The sequence below is a fragment of the Mesocricetus auratus genome, unplaced genomic scaffold (genome assembly GCF_017639785.1).
Source record: "Mesocricetus auratus isolate SY011 unplaced genomic scaffold, BCM_Maur_2.0 Super-Scaffold_15014, whole genome shotgun sequence".
Lineage (NCBI taxonomy): Eukaryota > Metazoa > Chordata > Mammalia > Rodentia > Cricetidae > Mesocricetus > Mesocricetus auratus.
The window spans coordinates 76935837-76963709 of record NW_024429186.1 but is presented as its reverse complement, the minus strand read 5'-3'; the positions used below and the strand labels follow the sequence as shown (position 1 = coordinate 76963709).

At 37.5% G+C, this 27873-nt stretch overlaps 1 protein-coding gene across 10 annotated transcripts in view; it reads left to right on the top strand.

The window, feature by feature from the left end:
- Positions 1-27873, top strand: part of Dgkb (diacylglycerol kinase beta) — a 744334-nt gene that overhangs the window by 441284 nt on the left and 275177 nt on the right. For all 10 annotated transcript variants that reach the window (XM_040743220.1, XM_040743223.1, XM_040743219.1 and 7 more), the window contains one exon: positions 19623-19687. In XM_040743220.1, the coding sequence (XP_040599154.1) occupies positions 19623-19687 (65 nt within the window). The remainder of the gene's footprint in view (positions 1-19622; positions 19688-27873) is intronic.

Here is a 27873-nt window from a genome sequence, read left to right as displayed (position 1 = left end):
ACCTTGAGTCATCACCTTAGTCCACACGTCTACACTTATGAAAATTATTTTATATGTTTTTATCTTCTGGTATATTTTGTCAGGAAAAGTGAATGGGTACATAGGCAGGTTTCACAGAACAACTGTTTTAAATATTTAAAACTACAAAATGGATTAACAAATGAGCCATCTGAGCAGCTTATAGAGAAATGACATTTGAAGTCTATTTTGGAGAAGATTTGAATTTGAAAGATGACTCAAGTGGAATGTTTAATTTTATTTATATTTCCTTTGGATATTTCTATTATGTGGACCTTTCCTCTCCTGTCCATTCTACTGTCTGTCTAGGCTCCCATTTTGAACTAACTGGTTTCCTTTCCATTGTGCTGTCATCTCGGTATTTATTTTATTATCCATGGTATGTCTCTACATGGTATGTTCCAAATTAGTGATAGTCGCCTCTCTCACTACTCTCTCTTTCATAGATCACCAGGAACTACAATTTTATCTTCTATTATGCTTTACTCCAGAGAGTCACTCTGAAAATGGAGGTTTCTTTATCGCACACAATGGCAGGGCATGTTTGTTGGATGAAAGCAGCAGAGGGGAGTTGTAGATGACTGATTAGTCCTTTTGTCCTTCCACTGACCTGTAGACATTATGGCAGCAAGGGTCATTCCTGACAATAGTTTGTCACATACTTCTCCACAACTGTTTATGTAATGGCTTTCATCAATGTTTTATAGATTATTTGCTGTATTTTCCAGGGATTATATCCACATTCTTGTAAGAACGTAGTGTTCATGGTGAATAAAAAAACAATACTTGGACGTCCATTAAAAGTATGAAGCCACCCAGGATTCAGGACTCACTTGTTATGAATCAGGCAGATGGCTACCAAGATGAAGTGAAAGCCAAATAATCACGTTAGAACTGTCATTTGGAGATATCTTATTCAAATCAATCAAGCTATAAATATTACTTTAAATATGAAGAATATAATCATGTTTGAAAATATTCATATAACAAAGCTTGAGTACTGGAGAGATTGCTCAGCGGTTTAAAGGTTAGGCTCACAGCAAAAAATAGCAAAGCTTAAACCTTTCAGGAAGTAGGCCTCACAGATACACAGAACATGACTGACTACCTGCTATCTACAGATAGACATGTATTTTCAGGACTCTGTTTTGGCTGCTCTGTCTGATGACTTATAATACAGAGTTTGTAAATCAAGTAAAGAAGGCTAACTAGATGGTATATCAGGTAAATATGCTTGCAACCAAGTCTTCTGACCAGAAGTCAGTCTCTGGACACAACAGATAGAAGGACAAAAGAACCAATTCCTATGAGATATCCTATGCCATGCAAACACACACACACACACACACACACACACACACACACAAATATATATGTAAATATATTTAAATCTAACTTGAAACATTTCCCTCTAAAACAGTAATTTTAAGAAGGATGATGAGACCAAAGCTATGTGTTTGTGATCTTGATACTATTAGCATTTATAGTGTGTGATGAACATTTACATTTCTACTGTGTATTCTCTATTAGCTCCATTTCTGTTCTAACATAGTGCTAAGGTCCCTAAGTTGATATAACATTCCAGCAGATCCCTCAATTTCAGATAATATATAATGTTCTCCCCTACTCTGAGATTTTTTTTCTCATTCCTATTTATAGACAGGAAACTGAATTTCTATTTCTTTTTTTAATTTAAAGTAGAAACAAGCTTGCTTAGCATGTAAATACCAGCTCCCTCTCACTCCCCTTCTCCCCCGCCCCCCACAAACTCCCTAATCCACCACCCAATCTCCACTATACTATCCAGGAAGAGTGAGGTTCTTCATTGGGGATCTCCAAAGTCTGTCATATCATCCAGGGCAAGGCCTAGACCCTCCCTCATGTGTCCAGGATGAGAGAGCATGCCTCTATGTGGAATGGGACTTCTAAAGTCCATTCGGATGCCAGTAATAAATACTGATCTAGTACTTGAGGCCCCAAAGATTGCCGAGGCTTCCTCATTGACACCCATGTTCAGGGGTCTAATTAAGTCCCATACTGACCTCTCAGCCATCAGTCTGGGGTCCATGAGCTCCCCCTTGTTCATGTCAGCTGTTTCTGGGGGTTTCAACCTGCCTGATTATGACCCCTTTGCTCATCATTTCTCCTTTATCACTGGGTTCCAGGAGTTCAGTTCAGTGTTTAGCGGTGGCTGTCTGCCTCTGCTTCCATCAGCCGCTGGATGAAGACTCTAGGATGGCATACAAGGTAGTTGTCAATCTCATTACCAGGGAAGAGCATTTAAGGTAGCCTCTCCACTATTGCTTGGCTTGCCAGTTGGTATCATTCTTGTAGATCGCTCGAGATCTCACTAGTGCCAGATCTCAAATATATAATGACTTTCTCTATAATGGTATGTCTCATCCTGCTCCCCTCTATTCCTCCCCTGACTCAACCTTCCTGCTTTCCTATGTCCTCTTCTCCTTTTCTCTTCTCCTCTTCTCCCCCTCACTATTCTCCAGCTCCCTCTCCCCTCCTCTCATGCTCTCAGTCCACTCAGGAGATCCTGTCCTATTCCCCTACTCTGGGGTATCATGATTATCTTTCTTAGGATCCTCCCTGATTCCCAGACTCTGTTGTGATGGGAATGTTGGCTGGCACTTCCCTGCTTCATGTCTAAAATCCATGTATGAGTGACTACATATAATGTTTGTCTTTTTGTGACTGAGTTACTTCATTCAGGATATTTACTTCTAGTGCCATTCATTTGCCTGAAATTTTCAAGATTCCATTGGTGTTTTTTTCCTCTGAGTAGTACTCCATTGTGTAAATGTACCACATTTTCTATATCCATTCTTCAGTTGAGGGGCATCTAGGTTGCTTCCAGGTTCTGGCTATTACAAGTAATGCTGCTATGAACATAGTGGACCAGACATCCTTGCTGTATGAATGTTCATCTTTTGGGTATATGCCTAAGAGTGGAATTGCTGGATCTTGTGGTAGACTGGTTCCCATTTTCCTGAAAAATCTCGATAGTGATTTCCAATGTGGCTGTATGAGTTGGTTCTACCACCAGCAGTGGAGGAGTGTTTCCCTTTCTCTACATCCTCTCCAGCATAAATTGTCATTAGTGTTTTTGATTTTAGCAATTTTGACAGGAGTGAGATGGTATCTCAGAGTTGTTTTGATTTCCATTTCCCTAATGACTAAGGATGTTGAGCACTTTCTTAATTGTCTCTCAGCCATTTTAGACCCTCTATTGAGAATTCTCCATTTAATTCTGTACCCCACTTTTCAATTGGATCCTTTGGTGTTTTGGAGACTTGCTTCTTGAGTTGTTTGTAAATTTGGAGATCAACCATCTGTCAGATGTAGGGTTAGTGAATATCTTTTTTCATTCTGTGAGCTACCTTTCTGTCTTGTTGACTGTGTCCTTTGCCTTACAGAAGATACTCAGTTTCAGGAGGTCCTATTTATTAATTGTCAATCTCAATGTCTGTGCTACTGATGCTATGTTCAGGAAGCAGTCTCCTGTACCAATTCGTTCAAGGGTATCTCCCACTTTCTCTTCTCAGAGATTCATTGTGGCTAGATTTATGTTGAGGTCTTTGATCCATTTGGACTTAAGTTTTGTGCATGGCGATAGACACAGATTTGTCTGCAGTTTTCTGTGTGCCAGCATCCACTTATGCCAGCACCATTTGTTGAAGATGCATTCTTTTTTCCATTGTATAATTTCAGCTTCTTTGTCAAAAATCATATGTTCATAGGTATATGGGTTAATATCAGGGTTTTCAATTCGATTCCATTGGTCTGTCTATTTTTCTGCCAATACCATTTAGTTTGATGTTGGCTGTTGGTTTGTTGTATATAGCTTTTATTATGTTTAGGTATGTTCCTGTTATCCCCAATCTCTTCAATATCTTTATCACGGGTGTTGGGTTTTGTCAAAGGCTTTTAGACCATCTGGTGAGATGATCCTGTGGTTTTATATGGTGGATTACATTGATGTAGTTTTGTATGTTGCATTACCTCTGCATCCCTGGGATGAAACTTACTTCATCATGGTTGGTGAGTTTTCTGATTGTTCTTGGATCCAATTTGCCAGGATTTTATTGAGTATTTTTGCATCAATGTTCATAAGGGATATTGGTCTGAAGTTCTCTTTATTTGTTGTGTCTTTGTGTGTCTTGGGTACCAAGGTTATTGAAACCTCATAAAAAGAATTTGGCAATGACCCTTCTGTTTCTATTGTGTGGAATACTTTGAGGAGAATTGGTATTAGTTGTTCTTTGAATTTCTGGTAGAATTCTGCACTGAAGCCATTTGGGACTGGTCTATTTTTGGTTGGAAGACTTTTTATGTGTGCTTGTATTTCATTAGGGGTTATAAGTCTAAAGTTTCTTATCTATCCTTGATTTAAATTTGGAAAGTGATATCTCCCCCCAAAAGTGTTCATTTCCTTTAGATTTTTTAATTTTGTGGTGTGCAGATTTTGAATGTATGACCTGATGGTAAATTGGGATAAAGGTTTGTCTATCTTGTTGATTTTCTCAAAGAACCAACTCTTTGTTCATTGATTGTTTGTATTGTTTTCCTAGTTTCTACATTATTGATTTCAGCTCTCAATTTAATTATTTCCTGCCATCTACTTCTCCAGGTTGAGTTTGCTTCCTTGTGTTCTAGAGCTTTCAGTTGTGTTGTTCATTCTCTAGTGTGACTATTTGCAATTTCTTCATGTGGGTACTTAGTGCTGTGAACTTTCCTCTTAGCGCTGCTTTCAAAGTGTTTCATAAGTTTTGGTGTGTTGTGTCTTCATTCTCATTGAATTCTGGGAGGTCTTTAATTTCTTTTTATATTTCTGCCCTGACCCAGGAATGACAGACACAATTGCACATTATCAATTCCCATGAGTTTGTAGGGTTTCTGCAATTTGTGTTGTTTTTGAATTCTAACTTTAAATCATGGTGATCTGATAAGACACAGGGGGTCAATGCAATTTTTTTTGAACCTGTTGAGGTTTGCTATGTTGTCAAGTATGTGGTCGATATTGCAAAAGGTTCCATGTGACTCTGAGAAGAAGGTATATTCTTTTGTGTTAGGATGGAATGTTCTACAGATGATTCTTCCACTCTTTCTGTCTCCTTTTTGATGGAATTCCCTGAGCCCTAAGGAGTGAGATTTGATGAAGACATGCCATTTATGGCTGAGCTTTCCTAGGTCTCTCACTCTTTGCATTATAGCATGCTGTGGGTCTGCATGCTATAATGCTACAATAGGAATCTTCTCTGATGATGACTGAGCAAGGCACAGATCTATGAATACAGAGAATGTCATTAGGAGTCATTTTTTGCTACATTTTTTGTCTGTTTGGTTTGTTATTTGGTTGGTTTTTGTTTTGTTTTTTAGAGATATTAGTATTTGTTTTTGTCCTAGTATTCAGGATTGTCTAGTCTCAGGTAGTTAGTCATCCAAGCATTGTCATGTATGAGTTACATCTGGTGGATTGGGCCTTATCCAAATCAGATGTTGGTTAGTTATACCCACAAGCTCTGTGCCACCACTGCCCAAGCATATTTTGCAGGAAGGAAACCAGTGTGATTAAAGGTTTTGTGACTGGGTTGGTGTTTATGCTTCTCTTCTGGTAGCAAATAGAACTCCTTCCATTACCAAAGACACTAGAATGTAGGAGTAAGGTTTCCATGTAGGCACCAGCTTGACTTCACCATGTTCAATGAGTGGTGTAAGTTGTATCTTCAGTAATGGAAGCTTTCCATCACTTTGAGGAGAGTAAACTTTTGTATTAGCAACAACCTGGGCTGATTGGTGATTCACATGGGACCCCAGTGGAAATCCATTCAATTAGATGTAACCCAATCACAGAACCTGAAGGCTAATTTGGCATCAAGAGATGCCCAGTACATGGCAATCTCATTTAGATCGCCTTAGTAGATGCATATATTTTAAGAAGCTTCTGCTGTATTAGATTTCCATATTACTTCTCAAATTTCCCTTATTGTGGGTGTCTTCCCGTATTCACCCTTCCATTGTCAATTTCCTCACCTACATCAACTCCTTATCTCATTCCAGTTACCATCATCCATCCATAACTATTTTCTCTCTTCCTCTTACCTAAATATATCTATCTGTCCCTCATTGTCCCTTACTCTATAACTAACCTCTACAGTTCTACAGATTTTAGCTAGGTTATCATTGACTTAAAAGCAAATATCCAAAGATAAGGTAATATATAACATACTTGTCTTTCAGGATCCGGCATACCTCACTCAGCATGATTTCATCCAGTTCTGTCGGTTTACATATGAATTTAATGATTTCATTTTTAGTGGCTCAGTAATATTCCATTGTACGCCCACATTTTCTTTATCCATTCTTCTGCTGAAGGACATTCAGGTTATCTCCAATTTCTGACTCTTAATAATCTATCAATATCAGATAAACTCTTTAAAGACATGTATAACCCCTAGTGAAATGTCAATCATTGAAAGTCTCACAACCAAAAAAGACCAGAGCCAGGTGGTTGTAGCATAGAATTCTATGAGTTAATATCAATATTCCTTAAATAATTCCCAAAAATAGAAACAGAAGAAACATTATCCAATTCGTTTTAGGAGGCAAACACTATTCTGTCACCTAAACCACAAAACATCTCATAAAGAAATGGAATTACAAACCAATTTACCTTATTAACACAAATACAAAAATTATCAATAAAAAACTTGTAAACTCAATCCAAAAGAACATCAAAAAGATCATCCACTATGATCAAGTAGACTTCTTCCCAGTGATGCAGGCATGGTTCAACAATAAATGTTAATCAATATATGTAATCCACCATTTAAATAAACATATAAAAACATGATCATCCTATTACATCTGGAATTCAGATGCTCCTCATGATAAAAGTTTTGTAGAAACTAGGGATACAAGAGACATGCATCAACATATTAAAGGCAGTTGACAGGTAGCACATAGCCAACATCAATAAGAAAATTGCAGGAGATCAAGGGGATACAAATTGAAAAGAAAAATGTCAACGCATCATTGTCTACAGATGATAAGACAATATACATAAATGAACCTAAAAATTCCACTAGGAAATTATGTAACTGATAAACACTTTCAGCAAAGTAGGTTAATAAAAACTTAACTCAAAGATCGGTGTCTCTCCTATATATGAATCAGACAGAAAAAGAAATCAAGGAAAAATTACCTTTCAGAGTAACCTCAAAAAATATAAAATATATTGTGGTAAATATAGTCAAGTGGAAGAATTATATAATTAAAACTTTAAGACACTGAAAAAAGAAACTGAAGAGTATATTAAGAGATGGAACGATCACCTATGTTCATGGATTGGTTTGACTGATATAGTAATAATGGCATTGTACAAACAGCAATCTAGAGATTCAACAAAATCTCCAACAAAATCCTGAAACAGTTCTTCACACATCTTCAAAGGACAACTTTTAACTTCATATGGAAATACACAAATCCCAGGATATCTGAAACAATTTTCAGTCATTAAAATAAAACTGCTGAAAGTCTTCCCCTCCCTGATTTCAGGTTGTACTGCAGAGCTGTATTAATAAAACCCTCATGGTTTTGGCTTAAAAACAGATACACTGATCAACAGAATAGAATTGAAGTTGCAGTTATAAATCTGCATTGCTATGGATACATCATAATTTTTATAAAGAAGCCAGAAACACACTTTAAAATAATACAGCATCTTCAAAAAATGTTGTTGGTTAAACTGGAGAGCTGCATGTAGCAGAAACTAAATGGATCCCTACTCTTTGCCCACCACAGAACTCAACTTGAAGTGGTTAAAAACGTCAACATAAAACCAAATACAATGACCCTGATAGAGGATAAAATGGGGAATCACCTTGAACTGTTTGACAAAGAGAACTATTTTCTGAACAGAACAACCTGATTACAAGCAATAAGATCAACAATTAGGAAAAGGTACCTCATGAAGCTGAAATTTTTCTGAGTGGCAAAGGACTCTATTGTCTGGACAAAGTGGAAGCCTACAGAAACGAAAAATGTATGCATCAATTTTATGGCCTGGCAGGTTCCACTGCCCTTCTCTGCCCCCAAAGAAGCACACACACAATATATTAATTACGAAACTATGGGCCAATGACTTGGGTTTCTTATTAGCTAGCTCAATCTTAATTATTGACCCATTTTTATTAATCTAAGTATTTTCACATGGTCTTGGCTTACGGGGAAATGCTGGACCTGTAACTCCTTTGCCTGCTACATGATAACTGCTCAGTGTCTCCAAAGAGAAGTGGAATGAGCTATTGTCTGTTTGTCCCTGCTTATATCCTGATTCTGTCCAACTATGTCACTTCCTGCCTGTGTGTACAGACCTGCAGACCTCTATAGTTAGCTAGTGGCAGTTTCTGCCCAACTACATCACTTCCTGTGATCACATGACGAGTCCTCTCTGCCTATGCTTTCCAGAATCTTCCTTGTCTCCTAGTCCTACCTATGATTCTGCCTGGTCAATCAGTGTTTTATTCACCAACCAATAAGGCAAACATATACATAGAAGAACATTCCCCATCAGGAAAAGATGTTTAACAACTACACACTGAATGGAGGGTTTACATCCAAAATAACATTAATAAAACCCTCATACTTCTACATATGAAAAAAGCACAAGTAAATCATTATAAAATCAGAAACAGTTCTAAGCAGAGAACAATCAAAAGAGAAAACTCAAATACCTGAGAAACACTTAAAGAAATGTTCAACGCCCTTATCCATTAGGGAAATGCAAATCAAAACTATTTTTAGATTTCACATTCCACCTGTCAGTATGGCTAAGTTTCATAAAACAAGTGACAACTCATGCTGAAAAGAATGTAGCATGAGAACACTCATCTGTTGTTGCTGGGGTTGCAAATTTGTACAGCCACTCTTGAAATCGGTGTGGCAGTTCCTCAGAAAGAAGGGAATCAATCTACCTAATGATCCAGCTGTGCTACTCTGGAGAATATACTCAAAAAAATGACTTATTCTACCACAGAGACACTGGCTCAACCATGTTCATTGCTGCTCTACTAATAATTTTTGTGTATTTTCTTGGATCTTATTTTCTCTTGTCCTTCATATTCATTGTTGTCTGTTTCACCTCCTGCTCTTCGTCCTCCTCTGGCATCCCACATTGTTGGCTACTGGCTATGTCGTGGTCATTCACAGCTCAGGTGGAATACTGGCGACTTTCCAAGCTGTGGTGCCGCACCTTTGCTACCGACTTCACATACATTGAAAAAGGCAACCTCACCTGAAGAACTAGCTCCATGAAACTGACCTGTGAGCGTGTGTGAAGTGTTTTCTTAATTTTTAATTGATGCGTGGGGTCCCTGTCCACTCAGAGAAGTGAAGCACTAGGCAGGTGGCTTTGGACAGTCTGAGAAAGCTAGTTTAATGAGCCAAGGGGAGCAAGCAAGTAAGCAGAGTTCCTCCATGGTCTCTGCTTCAGATACTGCCTTTAGAATCTGGTCTTTAAATCTTTCTCTGGCTCCAATCTGTGATGGACTATAAGCTATTAGAAACTTTTCTCTCTCCAAGTTGCTTTTGGTCATGATGCTTGTCATGGCAACTGAGAAATCAAACTATAGCATATGGATGCTTAATTTCATTTATTTTGAAAACTGTGTATCATGATAAGTATGACAACATGACAGGTATTATCACAGGTCTATACCCTTAATATTCAAAATAATTTTTATTTGCGGATTTGATGAAATTGCATGACACACTTTCAATCATTACCAGATTAAGTGATTCAGTATTAACCAAATTCATATATAAATGTAATTTTTGAATCTATTATTTGGAAGTGAATTGAAAAGGTATCATGACCATTGAAAATCAATATGAAAAAACACTGAAATACACATAAGTGATGGGCTAAGAAAGGATAATAACAAATATGTCGTATTAAGCTGACATTTATTAATTGAAGATCTCAGGCAAGTGATGTGCTTATAAGACTTTAGCTATTTAAGTCCATTGATTTTTCTTTGGTGTTTCTTTTTTCTCATATATTAAATCCTGACCACAGTTTCCCCTCACTCCAAGTCTTCTAGTCCCTCCCACTACCTCGTCTCTCACCCAGAACCACACCTGCTTAGTTTTCCTTCAAAAAAAGTAAAGAGTAGGCCTCACAGGACTATTCGCCAAGCATGGCCTAACAAATTACAGTAAGACTAGGCACAAGCCCTCATACCAAGGCTGGACGAGGCAGACCAGTAGGAGGAACAGTGTTACACGTGTAAGCAAAGAATCAAAAACACCTCCACTCCCACTTTTGGGGTCTCACAAGAACACCAAGTTACACAACCATAAGGTATATTCAGAGGACATAGCTCACACCCATACTGGATCCATGTTTATCATTTCAGTTTGTGTGAGACCCTGTGAGCCCTACCTAGTTCATCCTATGGGCCATGTTCTCATGGTGTCCTCATCCCCTTTGACTACTACCATCCTTCATCCCCCACTTCTCTGGTGTTCCCTTGGCTCTACCTACTGTTTAGCACTGGACCTCTGTATCTATTCCCATCAGTTGTTGGATGAGGCTCCACTGATTTATGTATATAGGAGAATATCATTAGGATCATTTCAATGATGTTATTTTTGCCAATCCTGTTTGTTTCTATTCAGGATCTCTGAGCTATCCTGCCTCTGCTTCCTGACCATCCAGGCAGTGTTAAATATGGGTACCCTCTGCTGTCATGGGCCTCAAGTTCGACCTGTCATTAATTGGCTACTCACAAGAGTTCTGTGTCACTATTGCCCCAGAACATTTTATAGGCAAGACATATTATAGGTTAGGGGTTTTATGGCTGGCTTGATATCCCAGTCCCACTGATATGAGTCTAGGAGCTTTGCCTGGTTGTAGAAGATAACCATTCCAGACTCCATATCTCTTATTAGTAGGAGACTTTCTACTCACTCTCATAGACTCCAGGCAGTTTCTGTAACACTAGGTACTCTTTCCTCCCATATCGCCACTCACCCTTCCCCTTTCCCTTCTGTACCTATCCCAACCTGCCTTCACTTCATCTGAAAATTCTGTTCTTGGGAGAAGAAAAATTTAAACACTCCAGTAAGAATTACAAGATTTGATGTTTAAGATATATAGTAGATACCAGCAGGATTTATATAATAGTCAAGGTCTACAAATTTTTGGTTAAGTGTTCTCCACTTTAATTACTAGCAAAGTAGAACAATACTAGATATAGACACTGAAGTCCCTTCTGTGTTTATGCTTTGAATAGTAGCATTTCAGCCCTATATTCAAGCACTGTAATAACAGCTTTCGTGTGTACTCAGTGTACTTTTATAGAAAGAATAATAAAAATGTATTAACGTAATTACATTGAGTATTAATGTCAATCTTACAGGGCAAATAATAATAATTTTGATTTGTTGAGAGAAGAAACAGCAGCAGAGAGATGATATGCACGCTGCAGGATCAAATTGTTGATCTGATTCTAAAACAAGGGCTTCAGGTTACTCTTCTGCCATGTGAGCAAGCCTCCTCACTATCATTAAACCTTAGCAGTTCTGTAAGCCTTCATAGCCTGGAGTATTGACTTGCTAAGACTTGCAAGTAAGGAGAGTACTGGCTTCTGTCCTGAAAAGCACAAAAGAAAATTTCATTCAATCATACTATCTGAAGTCTTCCTTTGTGAACTGAAAGCAAATACATGATAGCTACAAAAAAAAGTGATGTGTAGGTCTAAACTACAGTAACAGCCCTTAGGAATTTAAAGTTCATGTCAGGCTTTGGAATGACTATAATTTTCTTGCTAGGTCCATCAAAACAGAAAAATTAGTAGACATTTTATTTTTTCATTAGCAGGTATGGTCTAACTGTTTCTTTGGAACTGAAGCTCCAATTTCTGTGCCAATAATATGAATAATATACTCTTTCTTCCTGACATGAGGTCCTATAAAAAAGGATCTGCTGATCACATGATCAACATTAATTAAAGCTGTTATGGACTGAAGAGATTACTTGGGGTTTGAACACTTGCTGCACAGATGAAACATGAAGTTTGGCTCCCAAGATCCTATGTATACGGCAGGTGGGTCTACCAGCTTGCCTACATTCAGCCTTGAAAGGCAGAGATAGAAAGTATCTGGATCCCATATTGACAAACTCTGGGTTTGACTGAGAGACCATGTCTCAAAGACTACAGTGAAAGTGTGATTAAGGAAAATTCTCAACATTGAATAATGTCTTCCTCATTACAAGTGTGTAGATCCATGCAAGCATATATACACATACAGAAAGAGAAAGGGAGAGCAAAAGAGAGCAAGAGGGAGGGGGATGGGAGAAACACCATACACATACCTACACTTGAAAATAATTCCAAATAACTAAAAGAGCTCCTGCTACTCCTGGATACCCATAACTCTGTAGGGCTATTCCTGTTTTTAAACATATCATAAAACTTATTATTTGTATTGAATACTCCACACAGTTTGGGTCTCGAAGCCTAGACAACCCTAACTATAATGAATATGCTGGAAGAAATTTAAGTTCATTCATTCAACAGAAGCAAGTCAGGAATAAACAAAGTAAAAGAAAATTTGTACATCGCAAAGCATTTTGAACATTTGCATCACATAATTATAATTTAATATGTCGATAAATTATTATTCCTTCCACAATTTATTTCAAAACTTAGGGCTAATTATTTGAAGAAATTGTTCCAGACATTTCTGGCAGTTCTAATACCATGTGTTTTGTGCAAGATGGAGCAATAGGGAAACTTAGCATTTGCAGTCTCTTCTTGGCTGTCACCTCCTGCTCTGCTGAGGACAAGTGTTATTTTCTGATACCCTAAGTTGTCCCTGTCTCAAGAGCTCTTCTGTGTGAAATATATGTAAATCAGAGGGATTATGATATGACTATTTAAAATATAAAATAGATATTCCTATTCTGATCCCTGTTTTTAGGTGTGGATTTTCTATTTAGGTAGTTGAAACTGAAGTAATCATTTGAAGATTTCTGAAATATTAATTCATGTTGGGTTTTTCTTTCAACTAAGAAAAATTTAAGATGCCATGCAATAACTACTTTATTTCATTCACTTAAAGTATTATGTATATATTAAATACATAAGTATTTAGCTGATACTTAACAATGCATTTTCTATATTAATAATAGTGTTCATTCTTTCTCATGGATTTATACTGATGCTTTTCTACACATAGACAGATTTTCCATTGTTACTACATGGATTGAGTCATGGTTCCCCTGATCCAGATTTTACCTGTTCACCTCTGCCACCTCCCACTTTATTGCCTACCTGGGAAATTATGCTTTATAGATGATATCGTAGTCTCTTTTCAATTTCTGTAGTAAGACACTATGAATAGGGCCACTTGTAGAAAAAAAGAGTTTATTATAGGCTTCATTTCAGAAGGTAAGCCCATGGCAGGGAACATGGCAGCAGGTGGGCAGACATGGTGCTGGAACAGTGGCTTGAGACATAACCACAGAGCAGAGGGATGAATGGGGATTTCAAACCTCAAAGTCAACTTCTAGTGACACATATCCCCCAGCAAGGCCATGCCAACTGAGCATTCTCAGACAGTTCTCCCTACTGGACACCGATATTCAAATAAATGATCCTATGGGGACATTGTCATCCAAACCACCACAGATGACATCACAGTTTCCTTGTTCTCTTGTTTTTCATTTAACTGGGCAACCAAGAGATATAAAATAGGGAAGTTAAAAATCAATGTTCTTATATTCTTGGCTATCTCTGTGAAAAGTTGCTTTGGACTGGATGATATTTTCCTCTCAGGGTCATAACATCTATAACACTCTCTGCTAGGTCTGCTAACCAACCCGAATGCTTTATGAGTAGCAAAATGCCTTAGTTTACATACTCCAGTTTTTGGATACCTTGCATCTGTTTCCATAATCACCCTTACAAAGTGAACTTTTCACCAATTTCAACGATGCAACCACTAAGATTCAAGTATGTCTTCAGTTTCAGTGTGGGGATAATAACACTTCTTTTTCTGTATATAGAAACCCCTTACCCAGAGGGATTGTAGCAAAAGGGGATGATATAAGGAGATAATGAAGGAAGTCCGGGTTTAACTTACATACAATTCTTTTTTGTGTCTTTTTTTATTTTTTTAATTTAAATTAGAAACAAGGTTGCTTCACATGTCAATCTCTTTTCCTTCCCTCCTGCCACACCCTCCCCCAATCCCCACTCCTTTCCCCAGGGAAGGTGAGGCCCTCCATAGTGGGTATCCATAGTTGTCATTTGATCCAGGGTAGGGCCTAGGTCCTCCCCCAAGTGTCCAGGCTGAGAGAGCATCTCTCATAGTGGGATGGGCACCAAAAGCCCATTTGTATGCCAGGGATAAATACTGATCTCCTACCCAAGGCCCCATAGATTGCCTGGACCTCCTCACTGACACCCACATTCAGGGGGTCTGGATAATTCCCATGCTGGATTCCCAACCATCAGTCTGGGATTCAAGAGCTATCACTTGTTCAGCTCAGAAGTTTCTGTGGGTTAAATGAGCCCAGTCTTGATCCTTATGCTCATCAATCCTCCCTCTCTATCTCTGGATTCCTTGAGTTCAGCTCAGTTTTCAGTTGTGGGAATCTGCCTCTGTTTCCATCAGTCATTGGTAAAAGCTTCTATTTCCCAGACTCTCTAGCAGTAGGACTGAAGGCTGGCACTCCCCTGATCCATTTCTAAAATCCATATATGAGTGAGTTCATACCATGTTTGTCTTTTTGTGACTGGGTTACCTCACTCAGGATGGTTTCTTCTAGTGCCTTTCAGTTGCCTGCAAATTTCAAGATTCCATTGTTTTTTTTCTCCATTGCGTACATGTACCACATTTTCTTTATCCACTCTTCAGTTGAGGGGCATCTATGTCGCTTCCAGGTTGTGGCTAGTACAAACAATGCTGCTGTGAGCATAGTGGAACAGACGTCCTTGTCGTATAAATGTGCATCTCTTGGATGTATGCCTAAGAGTGGAATTTCTGGGTCTTGTGGTAGCCTGATTCCCATTTTCCTGAGGATTCTCCATACTAATTTCAAAAGTGACTGTATGAGTTGGCACTCCAATCAGCACTGGAGGAGTGTTTCCCTTTCTCCACATCCCCTCCTACATAAAGTGTCATTGGTGTTTTTTATTTTAGCCATTCTGACAGGAGTAAGATGGTATTTCAGAGTTGTTTTGGTTTGCATTTCCCTGATGGCTAGGGATACTGAGCATTTTCTCAAGTGCCTCTCAGTCATTTTAGACTCCTCTATTGTGAATTCTCTATTTAGTTCTGGTTAAATTGGATCCTTTGGTGTTTTGGAGACTTGCTTCTTGAGTTCTTTATAAATTTTAGAGATCAGCAATCTGTCAGATGTGGGGTTTGTGGATATCTTTTCCATTCTGTGGGCTGTCTTGTTGTCTTGTTGACTGTCCTTTGCCTTACAGAAACTTCTCAGTTTCAGGAGGTCCCATTTATTCATTGTTGACCTCAGTGTCTGTGCTACTGGTGTAATGTTCATGAAGCTGTCTCCTGTACCAATTCGTTCAGGAGTACCACCCACTTTCTCTTCTAAGATGTTCAATGTGGCTGGATTTATGTTGAAGTCTTTGATCCATTTGGACTTAAGTTTTGTGCATGGTGATAGACATGGATCTATCTGCATTCTTCTACATGCCAGCATCCAGTTATACCAGTACCATTTGTTGAAGAAAAACTCTACCAGGGAACTCCTACAGTGGATAAATACTTTCAGCAAAGTAGCAGGATATAATATCAACTCAAGAAAATCAGTAGCCCTACTATATATAGACAATAAAAGTGCTTAGAAAGAAAATAACTCTTTACAATTGCCACAAACAACATAAAATACCCTGGGGTAATGCTAACCAAACAAGTGAAAGTCCTCTATCACAAAAACTATGAGTCTTTCAAGAAAGAAATTAAAGAAGACAGCAGAAAATGGAAAGATCTCCCATGCTCTTGGATAGGTAGGATCAACATAGTAAAAATGGCAATCATACCAAAAGCAATCTACAGATTCAATGCAATTCCCATTTAAATCCCAGCACAATTCTTCACAGACCTTGAAGGAACAATAATCAACTCTATATGGAAAAACAAAACACCCAGGATATCCAAAACAACCCTATTCAACAAAGCAACATCTGGAAGCATCACCATCCCTGATTTCAAGCTCTATTATAGAGCTATGGTCCTGAAAATAGGTTGGTATTGGCACAAAAATATACAGGTAGACCAATGGAAACGATTTGATCACCCCAATATTAACCTATACATGTATGAAGATCTGATCTTCCACAAAGAATCTAAAAATGTACATACAGTCCTTATCTCACAAATAAGTGCCACTTTGTTCTATAACATGGTCACAGAGAATCACATGACTGTGACCAACTTCACTTAACTGGTCCAAACTGTGGAAAATTACAAAATTAAAAATAGTTAAAAGCCTATAGTAGTTTACTATTATACTACACAAAGTCTTCCCAAAATGAGGGTAATTTTATTGTAGTAATACAGAAATAGAAAAACACTGTAGAAGAATATCTAGGAAAGAGTAGCTAATACAGACAAGGCTAGAAGCTGATTCACAGATTCATATACAAAAATTCTTTCATTTAATACACACTTATATGTGTAGCTACATCTACCCAAAAATGACACTAAAACTACTGTTTAAATAAAACAATAAAATGTCAATTTATTTTGTTTTAATGAGTTGATATATTTAATTTTACTTCTTAAATTTAATCAACTTAAAATTTTATAAGGTAAGAAAATATTGAAATCAACTTAAAAGCCAGAAAATACATATTTGAAAATTATGCAAAATAGTAAGCATGCTTTAGCATCTGGTTTAATTCCAGGGACATTCAAGCATTTTCCTGAGTCACATCAATATCCTGAGTAAATAAATTTAGCTATGTGGGGGCACTGCATTTAATCACTATTACCATAGAGTGGATTATTTTCTTTAGGCATAAGGAAGGATTGATTCTAGATTTAAAACCAATTTGTTAAAAGGCACATGTCCTGGAATCCAAAACCTCATCTGAATTCAGTTTTTCTATGCTAGGAAGTTGAAGTGAGGCTGATTTGGGCTTTAGTCCCTCAAAACTGCATTACACAGAGTCAGAAAGGGTAAAATCAAAACGCCATGTTTGCATTCTTCCTGTGTGATCTCTCATTAGAGAATCCTAAGTATCTGTAAGACAATGGCTGCTAAGCAAGTTGGCAGCAGCAGGCAGTGTTCCTTCAGGCCCCTTGGGACAGCGCCAGGGGGACACAGTCTCTAGCAAATTTGGGCTGGATTCTCATCCAAATGAACACCTGCTGTCATTGTCCAGCATCAATCCTGCACTCAACAAGACCAGCTCTCTTTGTGGTGGAATCCATTCATAGGGAAAAGGCCTGCCAGTGTTCTACACCCTTTATTTCCTTCTCCTTTTACTAAGTGGTCAATCGCCTGAGTATCTTGGAGACAGAGATTATGCTCAGTTTATCTTTGGCTAGTTGGTGTGATAATGATCTACATTAGGAGTTTACTGGGTTACATTCCTGTCTATTTAAATACTCTTTGGTTTCCTTCTCTTCTTATTTCTCTTCCTCTATCAAACTTAAGTTGCTTTTCAAGGGCAAGGATTCTATTGCAAAATTATATACTTTAAAGAAAAAATCACCCTATGCAATTTGCAACTGGATCAAAACAAATAATTCAAGTAAAAATAAATTCAATGTATTCTTCCAATGGGTCAGAAGTATTGGCCCAATCACTCTCTAAGTCCTTGATTGCCATTCATTTACTTTAATATAATTGTTTGCAGGATTTATGCAATTGGTTGGTGGTGCTCCATGATCCTTTTACACTCAAATGGGAATAAAATTAAGACAAATGCTTTTAAAAATAATTATTAATCAAGGAGCATATATGCCACAGACAGCCCAGTTTAAATTTCCACATAACTTTGTAACACTGTAGGATAAATGCATAACCTAAAAACTTACTAAGCCTTATTAGTTAGTATTTATAAAAGTTACTACAAAATGCGCAAGATTTTAAACAACAACAAAAAAGAATTGTGTCAACCATGTTTTATTTTCATTTCAAAAATTACACACTAGAATATCAATACAAGGAGTACATTCTGAGAAACTTTTATCGTAAATGCTGTCTCTGTGCTCTTCTATGTACACTTTTGTACCCTTGTTTTCTTGCAAAATAACTCAATTCCTTGTCAGTTGCTAGTGTAAAATGTATCTAAATAGCTGCAGCTTGCTCTGTTATACAGAGAGAGTCTCTCTGCCATCTGCAGCCCTTGATCCCTCTTGTTGGGTTTTGTGCTTGTTATGCACGAGCAAACGCATCAGCCTTTTCATTTCATTCATTAGACTTTCAATTCTTAATTAGTGTTTTCAAGATTCTCTCTTCTATATTTCTGTCGTGTTATTTTTCTTCTCCTTTTGTCTTCACTCTGAAGCAAACTTAGAATTCAATCGCAAAAGGTCTTTTCTATTAAGATGATTGGTAAATATATTAGTTACTTATTTGAGTGATTAATTAGGTGTAGTGGAGAATGGGAAAATATATCCTCAATTTGAATAGCAGGGATAACTTTAGTGTTGGTTTCAATGGCCTGTGCTCCAAAAGCTTGGATCATAGCCATCCACCAATATCACACATCTAGTGTGACTCTTGTATTAAAGAGAAACTCCAACTGGACTACCAAAAAGAAAGTGGTGGCTATTAGGGTACAGAGCTGCTGTATTTAGCATCTAAGAGATAAGTTATAATTGTCACCATTTCCTTGCGACCTTCTCTTCTTTGGATATCTCCATTAAAGGAGATGGGTCAGAAAGCTGTGTGTGTTATGAACAGTTGTTAATTCCTCATCTGGGGCATGCTGAGCAAACTGTGAAACCAAAGATTACACTGCTTTATTAGGTCACCAGCATCGTACTGTCTCTTTCCCCACAGCTAATCTCAAAGGAGCAGGAACTTCTCTACTTGATCATTTCTCCACTTGACTCATGCCTTTTTCACTCTTGTATAGAAATGCTTTAACTACTCTTTGACCTTATGACAAAATGTACTGTGGTAAGCAGAATCTAAGCACGCACCCAAAACCAGGAATGAAAAGATATGTAAACGGAATAAAAAGTGATTCTGTGTAAATATAACTGACCAGTTTTGACAGGCTTTTATAGTCATACTTCCCCGGACTTCACAGGAATTGTACGTCTTTCACTGGTTTCAGAATATCTTCTTTTCACTAGCACTGTAAAAGCTGAATTGATGGGAAAAGCTTGTCTGTTAAAATATTTCGCCGGGCGGTGTTGGTGCACGCCTTTAATCCCAGCACTCAGGAGGAGGCAGGCGGATCTCTGTGAGTTCGAGGCCGGGCTGGACCGATAGCCCCCGAAACAATACAGAGAAACCCTGTCTCGTAAAAAACAACAAAAAAAATATTTCTACAAGATAGTAAAATCACAGCTGTCCCTTCTGCTTCTTCTTTCAGGATGCTTCCATTGCACACAGGTTCCATGTCATGAGAGAAAAGCACCCAGAGAAATTCAACAGCCGGTAAGGCAAAAACTGACAGGTTTTTAATTGTGACTGCTATTGGGAACTGCATCATCAGAGAAGATATCTATGTAGTATACACTCTTTATATATAAGGACTGATTGAAGTTCTGCTTGGGTGGTCACATTAAGATGAATGTATAAATGTATGTGTTGTTCTTCTTTAGTTTTAATGAGGCTATAATGACAAGTGGAGTGGGCATCGTATCTATTTCAGTTTCATGGGCTTTAAAGTATTTCAAGTGTGTGTTGAAAGTGACAGTTAATAACACAAACTAGAAGCCTTTGCACGGCTCTGTATGTGAGGGTGATCATCTTTCATCCCAAGGGAAAATGTGGAGTTCTGATCTGACAGCTATGAGCCATCTTATTTTATACAGGTGTCTCAGGCCACTATCTTTTGAACCGCTGTCCCCTATTAGCTTCTAGTAAAACCCAGTAAAAATTGCCATTCCAATAATATCAACAGAAAAATATATAGATGGAGACCTTTGTCCTTTCTCGGGGAAACAGGAAAAGCTTGGCTGCCTAGCGTTGGTTCCTAGGGGTAAAAAGGGACTGTACCCTAGAAAAATGGGGAAAAGTGGTATATTTCCTTCTCATTATTTTCTCATTTCCACCTGGTATTTCATAAAGTGAGAAGACCATGATCTGCATGTGCATGTAGACATTATATGACTTTATATGCTGGTATTCAAAGCCAAAGACTCTGTTTTCTGTATTGGCTAAACCTGACCATGTGATGTAGGAAATGCCATTGTCTATGTTAATTTCCCCATATCCTAGAGTTTGACATAATTTTCTTACATGTAAAGAAACTTATAAAGATAAGTAATATAAAATATATTTCAAAAGTTACATCTTTCAAACTGGGTGGTGGTGGTGGCACAGGTCTTTTATCCCAGCACTCAGGAGGCAGAGGCAGTCAGATCTCTGTAAGTTCGAGACCAGCCTGGTCTACAAGAGCTAGTTCCAGGACAACCTCTAAAGCCACAGAGAAGCCCTGTCTCGAAAAAAACAAAAACAAACAAAAAAGTTACATCTTTCTAAATTGTAGGCATGGTGGCATAATTTATTAAATAATCTTTTTATATTGAATAATCTTAATAAAAAGTCTCATCATATCCTGTCTAATTTTAATAGATAAATTCAAATATTTTTGTAAAACACATACTGCTAATACTTCTAGTGCCTCGTGTTTCTTCTTAGACTACAAAGAATAAATTTTGAACTTATAACAAGCTGTATCTTCTCTCTTAAATCAGGAAACTATAGAACCATCTATTGTTCTCTCTCATTTCGGTAGCTGCATGTTTATCTGGCTTTGGTTCTAAGGAAACACTAGCTTTGTAAATGAGTTGATAGTGCTTCTTCCACATTTGGAGGAAGAATTTGAGGAGTATTGGTAAGAGAACTTCTTGAAGTTTTAGAAGAATTCTGCAGTGCATCCATATGGCCTGGGAGAGTACTTTCTGAGACACTTTTATTACCGGCTCAATCTCATTGCTTATTATGGATTTCTTCAAGTATTTATATCTCTTCGATTTAATTTTGGTAAGTCATATGCATTTGGAAATGTATTCATTTCTTCTAAATTTTTTTAAATTTTGAGTATAAGTTTTTAAAGTATCTCATACTTAAAAGATCTAAATGACTCTATCAGAAAATTTAGATCTAATAAAGTAACAGGATACTAAACCAAGTACAGAAAACTTCAGCTTTTTAAATACCAATAATCAGTTTGACAAAAAAAATCAGAGGGCAAATAAAATTTATGGTGACTTGAAAATAAATAAATAAATCTCTAGGAAAAACCTCGAACTGATGATGCAAATGTCTTCTAAACACTGGATACAGAAAAATGAGAAACCACTTAGATGGTGAAAAGACCTCCCATGTCCATGGCTTGGAAAAACATCAGCATTTTGAAAGTATATATACTACAGATTAAATGCAATCACCATCAAAATTCCAAGACTGTTTCTGAAGAATCATGAGAAACAGTCCTAAAATTCATATTGCAGCATATAAGATCTCAATCTGCCAAAACACCCCTGAGAAGGAACAGCAAGGTCTGAGGCACCACGGTACTTGATCTCAAGCTATCCTATATAGGTATAGTTACAAAACCAGCCCAAAAAAAGCCTACTCACAAATAAAGAGTAAAAAATAAGCCAAAAACAAATAAAGATAAAAGAAAATAGAAAGTCACAGAGTCTGAGCCAACAACCAGCAAACCTGAATGTGACCTACCTAGGCCTTCTAAATATGTGACAGTTGTCTGCTTGGTCTATTTATGGGACTCCTAAAATGGGAGCAAAGGCTGTCCTTAATGCTTTGACTGGCTCTTGGGAATCTATTCTTCATATAGATTGCCTTGTCCAGCCTTAATACAAGGGGAGGTGCTTAGTCTTACTGCAACTTGATATGCTATGCTTTGTTGATACACATGGAAAACTTGTCCCTTTCTTGAACAGAAACAGAAGTGGATGGGGAGGGGGATGAAAAATGGGGATGCTAAGGAGAGATGGGAAGGGAAATGTGGTAGGGATGTTAAATAAATTAATTAATTAATTAAACAAAAATGTGAATATAAAAATGGTAAAAACAATATAGTTACAGCTTACCAGTTTTTGACAAATGGATCAAAACCAAAAGTTCTTTGGAAAAAGAAGTCTTTAGCAAAAATTACTGGCAAGACTGGACTTCCTCCCAAAGAACAATGATGCTACTTCATATCTCTCAGTATGTCATGAGGTGAAAATGTCTAAAATGGATGAAAACAAAGGGTAAGAGATGCTGGGAAGGATGTAGGGAAAGATGAAAGAGTATAAACTAGAAAAACACTATGGAAGTTGATATGAATTTTCTTCACAAATCTAAAATTACAATTGCCATATGACTCAGCTGTACCATTTTTAAGCATATAGCAGGAAACGTCTGTGTTAACATACCATGGACATACTTGCACATGTCTGTTTATTGCTGAGTTGTGTGCAATGGCTAAGAAATTAATTCAGCCTGGATGACTATCAAGACATAAATTGATAAAGATGATATGATGCATATATACAATAAAGTCTGTTCAGACTTAAAGAAAACTAACTCATGATATTTTCAGAAAAAAGATATAACTTAACTGGAGATCCTTATGTTAAGCAAAGTAGGTCAAAGTCAGAAAGACAAATACGTTTTTTTTCTTATAGAAAGAAGATTCTGAATTTAAATGGGGATGTAAATGCATACAGGATAGACGGATGAATACAAACAAAATAAAATGACATGTATATATGAAGATGCCATTGTGAAACTATTCTTTGTATGCCAATTTTAAAACAATAAAGAAAATAAAATGAAACCAATTTATTCTGTGGATTTTATCACTTGATTATATACCTTCCATATTCTGAAAACAAAATTATCAGTTACTGTATGTAAAACTACTTCATAAGATAGAGTATATTTTCCCAAATGGCAGTCCAGGGAGCATCCATGAGGTGATGATGATATATTTAAAAAGGAATAAGACCCAAAGAATCCTCCTTAGAAGATGCAGCATGCACCATTTTCCCTTCAATACACCCTGCGTTAAAAACAATTAAAAGACTAGAAATACATCAGAATGGGGGATGGCATTACATAAGACATTAACTCCACAGATACATTCAGTAAGGAGAAAACCAGGACAGTGTGCCAGAATATTAAATATGTAGAGTAACATCAAAGTGTTTATATTGTAATCAAATTTGATAGCATGTAGGTAAAACTGCAAACATTCATGATACCCTCAAGTGTCAGAGGATAATGAATTCCTTTGAGAAGAATAACTTTATTCTTAATAGTAAAAACTTGTATCACTCATATGTCTTTTCATTTTTATTTTGAATACAGCTAATAATTTATGATGTCTTCCTTGCCCAATATGTGGCTAGATACTGCTTGCATGTCTGAAGACCCTGATAGTATTTTCAGATGGAAACCTCTGTGAAAATTTGTGGCATGAATGATCTTGTTTTATAAATAGTTTCTAATAGTTAATTTACCTGAAACAAAAATGGGATATGTAGTATCATCTGTAATTGCATGTTTCCTCATTATTGTGATTTCAAATAATTTTTATGATTAATTCAAAGAACTTTTATGATGAGTTCAAAAGAATACTTGTGTTATTGCTCATTCTCTGTGATATGACAGCTGGACTTCCTCTCGCCTGAAACAGTTCTAGACCCCTGGACAGACTATTTGTGGTTGATTCCAGACTGAGATGAAACAGAAAAATGTGGCCTGACCCAATAGCAGATGTTGCTCTTGCCTACCTTGGTAGGGACTCTACAGATACAAAGGGTCTATGTGGATTTTCTTCCCTTCTGATGTGCTTGGGTGGCATATCTGAAACACATATGGTATAAATGATATCTATGGTATATGTGTGGCCAATAGTACATGAGAGCATATTAGACAGTTTGCCAGCAGATGCCAGAATTTCCCAACCCATGGACAAGTCCCCATTTAACTTTTTCTTCTCCACCTGAATCCTTCCTGTTTATAACCAATTATTCACTTCAGTAGAGTTTTGGTTATAGACAGGAGAATTTAGAGGCAGAGATTAACCACAAATGAAAGTTTAAAATACTTGTCAAGAGCCTTCATGGATATTCAACAACTTCCTGAATGTTCTCCCTTCTAGGAGACTTCTGCTTCTATTTCGGCTTACCCAGAAGAGGAAAGGGAGTAGAGTATAGACCAAGTATTTTGTTTAATAGTTCTAGTTCAAGTATTAAGAACAAAAATGACAACGATGAGGAAAAAACAGAGAAGGAAGAGGAGGTTTATTTCACATCACTCCTACCTTTACAAACTTCTAGTCTTAAATCATTTAGCCATTTTTAGACTATATAAGCTTGTTGTTTTGTCTTATTCTTCCTCAGCATCCAGAACCACGCTACATTTCTTGCTAGACACATGAGGTGAGGACATATTTTGATCACTATAACTTGTTTCCTCTAATGGTAAATGTGAAAAAAAGACATTGAACTGTGTTTGGCCCATCAGGCAAACCACAGCAGATTCCTTTGGAGTTTATTTGTCATATGCTCAAGGTCCTTTTCCCCCAAACAATGCTCAGCGGTGCGCCATCAAAGGGTAGGCTATCTTGCTAACTACTAGCTGCTAGCAAGTAGGGTTTCCTAAGAATTGCTACTTAGGAAGGATAATTCACTAGTGGGAAATGAGAAATAGGAAGTAATAGAGAACCCAGCAAAGTAATGTGCCTTCTCCATTTCATGTTGCTGCAAACATCACCTCTGCAGAACTCTGCAGCCTGGGAAGTTATCTTCCTCATACTTGGTGGATGTCTTATGAAGTAGTTCTTAACCAGGAAATGTGTCACTTTGCATTGCCTTTCTTTCTTCCCATCCCCTGTTCCATTTTACTCCACTTGGATGCACAGTATTCTTTTTTGTCCCAAACAAATACCAGCATTTAGCTCTTGCTTTTGACTCTGCATTAGAACAAAGAGAGGATATTAGAGTTGGAAAGGAAGGGATGGCCTCTTCAGCCTTCATAGTTTCTCTTCTCATTTAAAAACTTCAGCTACTGAGTGCTAGATATTAAAGGGCCTTTAGTGTCTTTCTCCCTTCACAAAGTGTTGACGGCTTAATTCCCATTCTAACAAGCCAAAATAGCAGTTAGAATTTCAATTCTGGATACAGTAACCCATTTTATTGTGACTTATAGGTACAAAATATTGTAACCGTGTTATAAAGTGGTAAACTAAGACCTCCCCCCCAGCCAGTATCTCTCTGCTGCTAATATATGCTTCTTGAGGAATGGCACTATTCTTAACTGTTACCTAAAACAAGTTCAATAACATGAACCTCCAGAACTGGCTACACAGAGATTTGTTCGGTGTCCATTGTTCAAAACCCTCTAGAAGCTGAGAGGTTCACCTGTAGCGAAGTCAGAGAGGAGCTACTGAAGGGAAAGATCGAGGGAGGTTACTGGGATGGGTAACCCCAAAATATAGTAATAGAGACAATAATCAAATAGTTCGATAATAATCAAATAGTCACAACTGTTGGTATAAACAGGACAGGTGAATGCAGAGGGAACGTTATTACAGACAGTGAGAACAGGAGACCTGACAACCACTCAAAGGAGAGTTCTCTTAAAGGTTGCATAGATTCAAGCAAGGCTTTCTAGAGCTCATTATATAGCAAACACCATGGTTATACTGATGAATGATAGGAAAACAGAGACACAACCAGGAGATGTGTCAAGAAGGGATTTCATGAGAAGGTTTGTGGCCAGACAGAAGTATTAGCTGTACCTCCAGGTTTCTGGACTTGTACCCTTAACTTGCAGTCAATATTAAAGATTCATGGGCACATAAAGCCACAGCACGTGCATTGTGGAACTGAAGGATGGTAGACAAGAATTCTGAATTTTTTAATGGTGTCAAGAACAAAAGCTGGGAATCTTCAGGTGCAGCCTCACTCTGGACCTCTGAAAGAGCAAAGCTGCTTTGGATATGTCTCCCCCTTACCTCCCATTCTCCTTCTGACTCAATTCCTCTGGGATGCCTTCATCTGTACTCCTTGCCGCACCAGTATATACCTTTGGTGTGTATCTAGATGTTTTCCACACAAGATTAATGATGTGAGATAACCAGGTAAGGAAACACAGGGACATGGGAACTTAGTGTGGCCTACGCACTGCCTCCAGGGACTGAGCTCTCTCCACCCCCAACTTCTCTCTTCCATCACTATCTACCTTATTTTTATCTCTTTTAAAGACTTCAGTGTTTCTCGCTGAACCAGGAGATCACTGATGAGCCGCAATGGCTGCTCAGTCAGTTCATGACCTCCTGCCTTTGGTGCCCTCAGCGCTGCAGTTGCAGACAATACGACAGCACCTATCTTTCTCCCTTTCCCATCATCTGGGGAGCAGAACTCAGGTGTGATCATGGGAAGCATCTACTGCCTCAGTCACCTCCCCAGCCTATGATACCTAATCATTTATTATTAAGGTTGTTATGTAAGGAGAACCAGAGGGCACACACTTGCTAGTTGTCTGCTACCCAACAGTAGTGTCTAAAAACATTCTTGCCTCTAAGGAGCTCATGATGTAGTGGAAGCAACTGTTTTTAGACAAGTCCAAGGGACTATCAGGACAAGGGGCAGGGGTTCCTGTCACAAGACAGAGGAACACAACACGTGCTTTGGTATTTTCTCTACTGTGTTTTGATTTTTGAATATTTATTTTTCATCACAGATATGTACTATTAGGAAGATTGATTGTTTTTCTGTAGGTTCAAACTTTTACTTATGTATTTTTTCAGTTTCATTATATTTCTTTAATCCAAAGATCAAAATTTGGAAAAATGTAGAAGAGAGTCCTAGGTGTACAGATCTGAATATACAATTAATAAAATACTTTAAGATAGAAAGCATTGCTGGGAAATGGTGGCACATACTTTTAATCCCAGCACTCGGGAGGCAGAGTGAGTGTGATTGTGAGGCCAGTCTGGTCTACAAAGCAAGTTCCAGGCCAGGCTCCAAAGCTACACAAAGAAACCCTGTCTCCAAAAACAAAACAAAACAAACAAACAAAAACAAAAAAGATCAAAACCATCTCTATAGTTTTAAATCAAGTAAGTATGTATATTCCAGCCTATAACTATGTAGACGGTTTTCACTTAAAGTCCAAAATATTTCGGCAATTCTCTAAGCTCTATTACAAAAATTCAAAATATGAATATTTTCTGTGAAGTTTTGTGAGGAAGCAAATTTTACATAAAACAATTAGATGTGCCAGGGTAGATATGGGATTTCATCACTAAGGCATGCTCAGTCACAGTTATACTTTCATGTTTTCAAGAATTTGCAAATGGGTTCCTAGAAGTGATACTAGCAGCAATGTTTCTCATCAGAGCTCCTGTCACAATAAGTCATCTGCCATTAATGCCTCACTCCAGCATACTCACCTTGAGATTCATATATATTTCCAAAATTATCTTAAGGAGTATATATACTCCCTATGCTTCTTATGGTAGGACTTGAAAAAATTTGGAAAGATAATGATTTTTTTGGTGCTTAAAAAAGTGCTCTTTGAAAGATTTATATCTTATTCTTTCCAAGTTCCTAGATAGATATAAGTTAACTGTTAAAATGTAACATGCTCTCTGT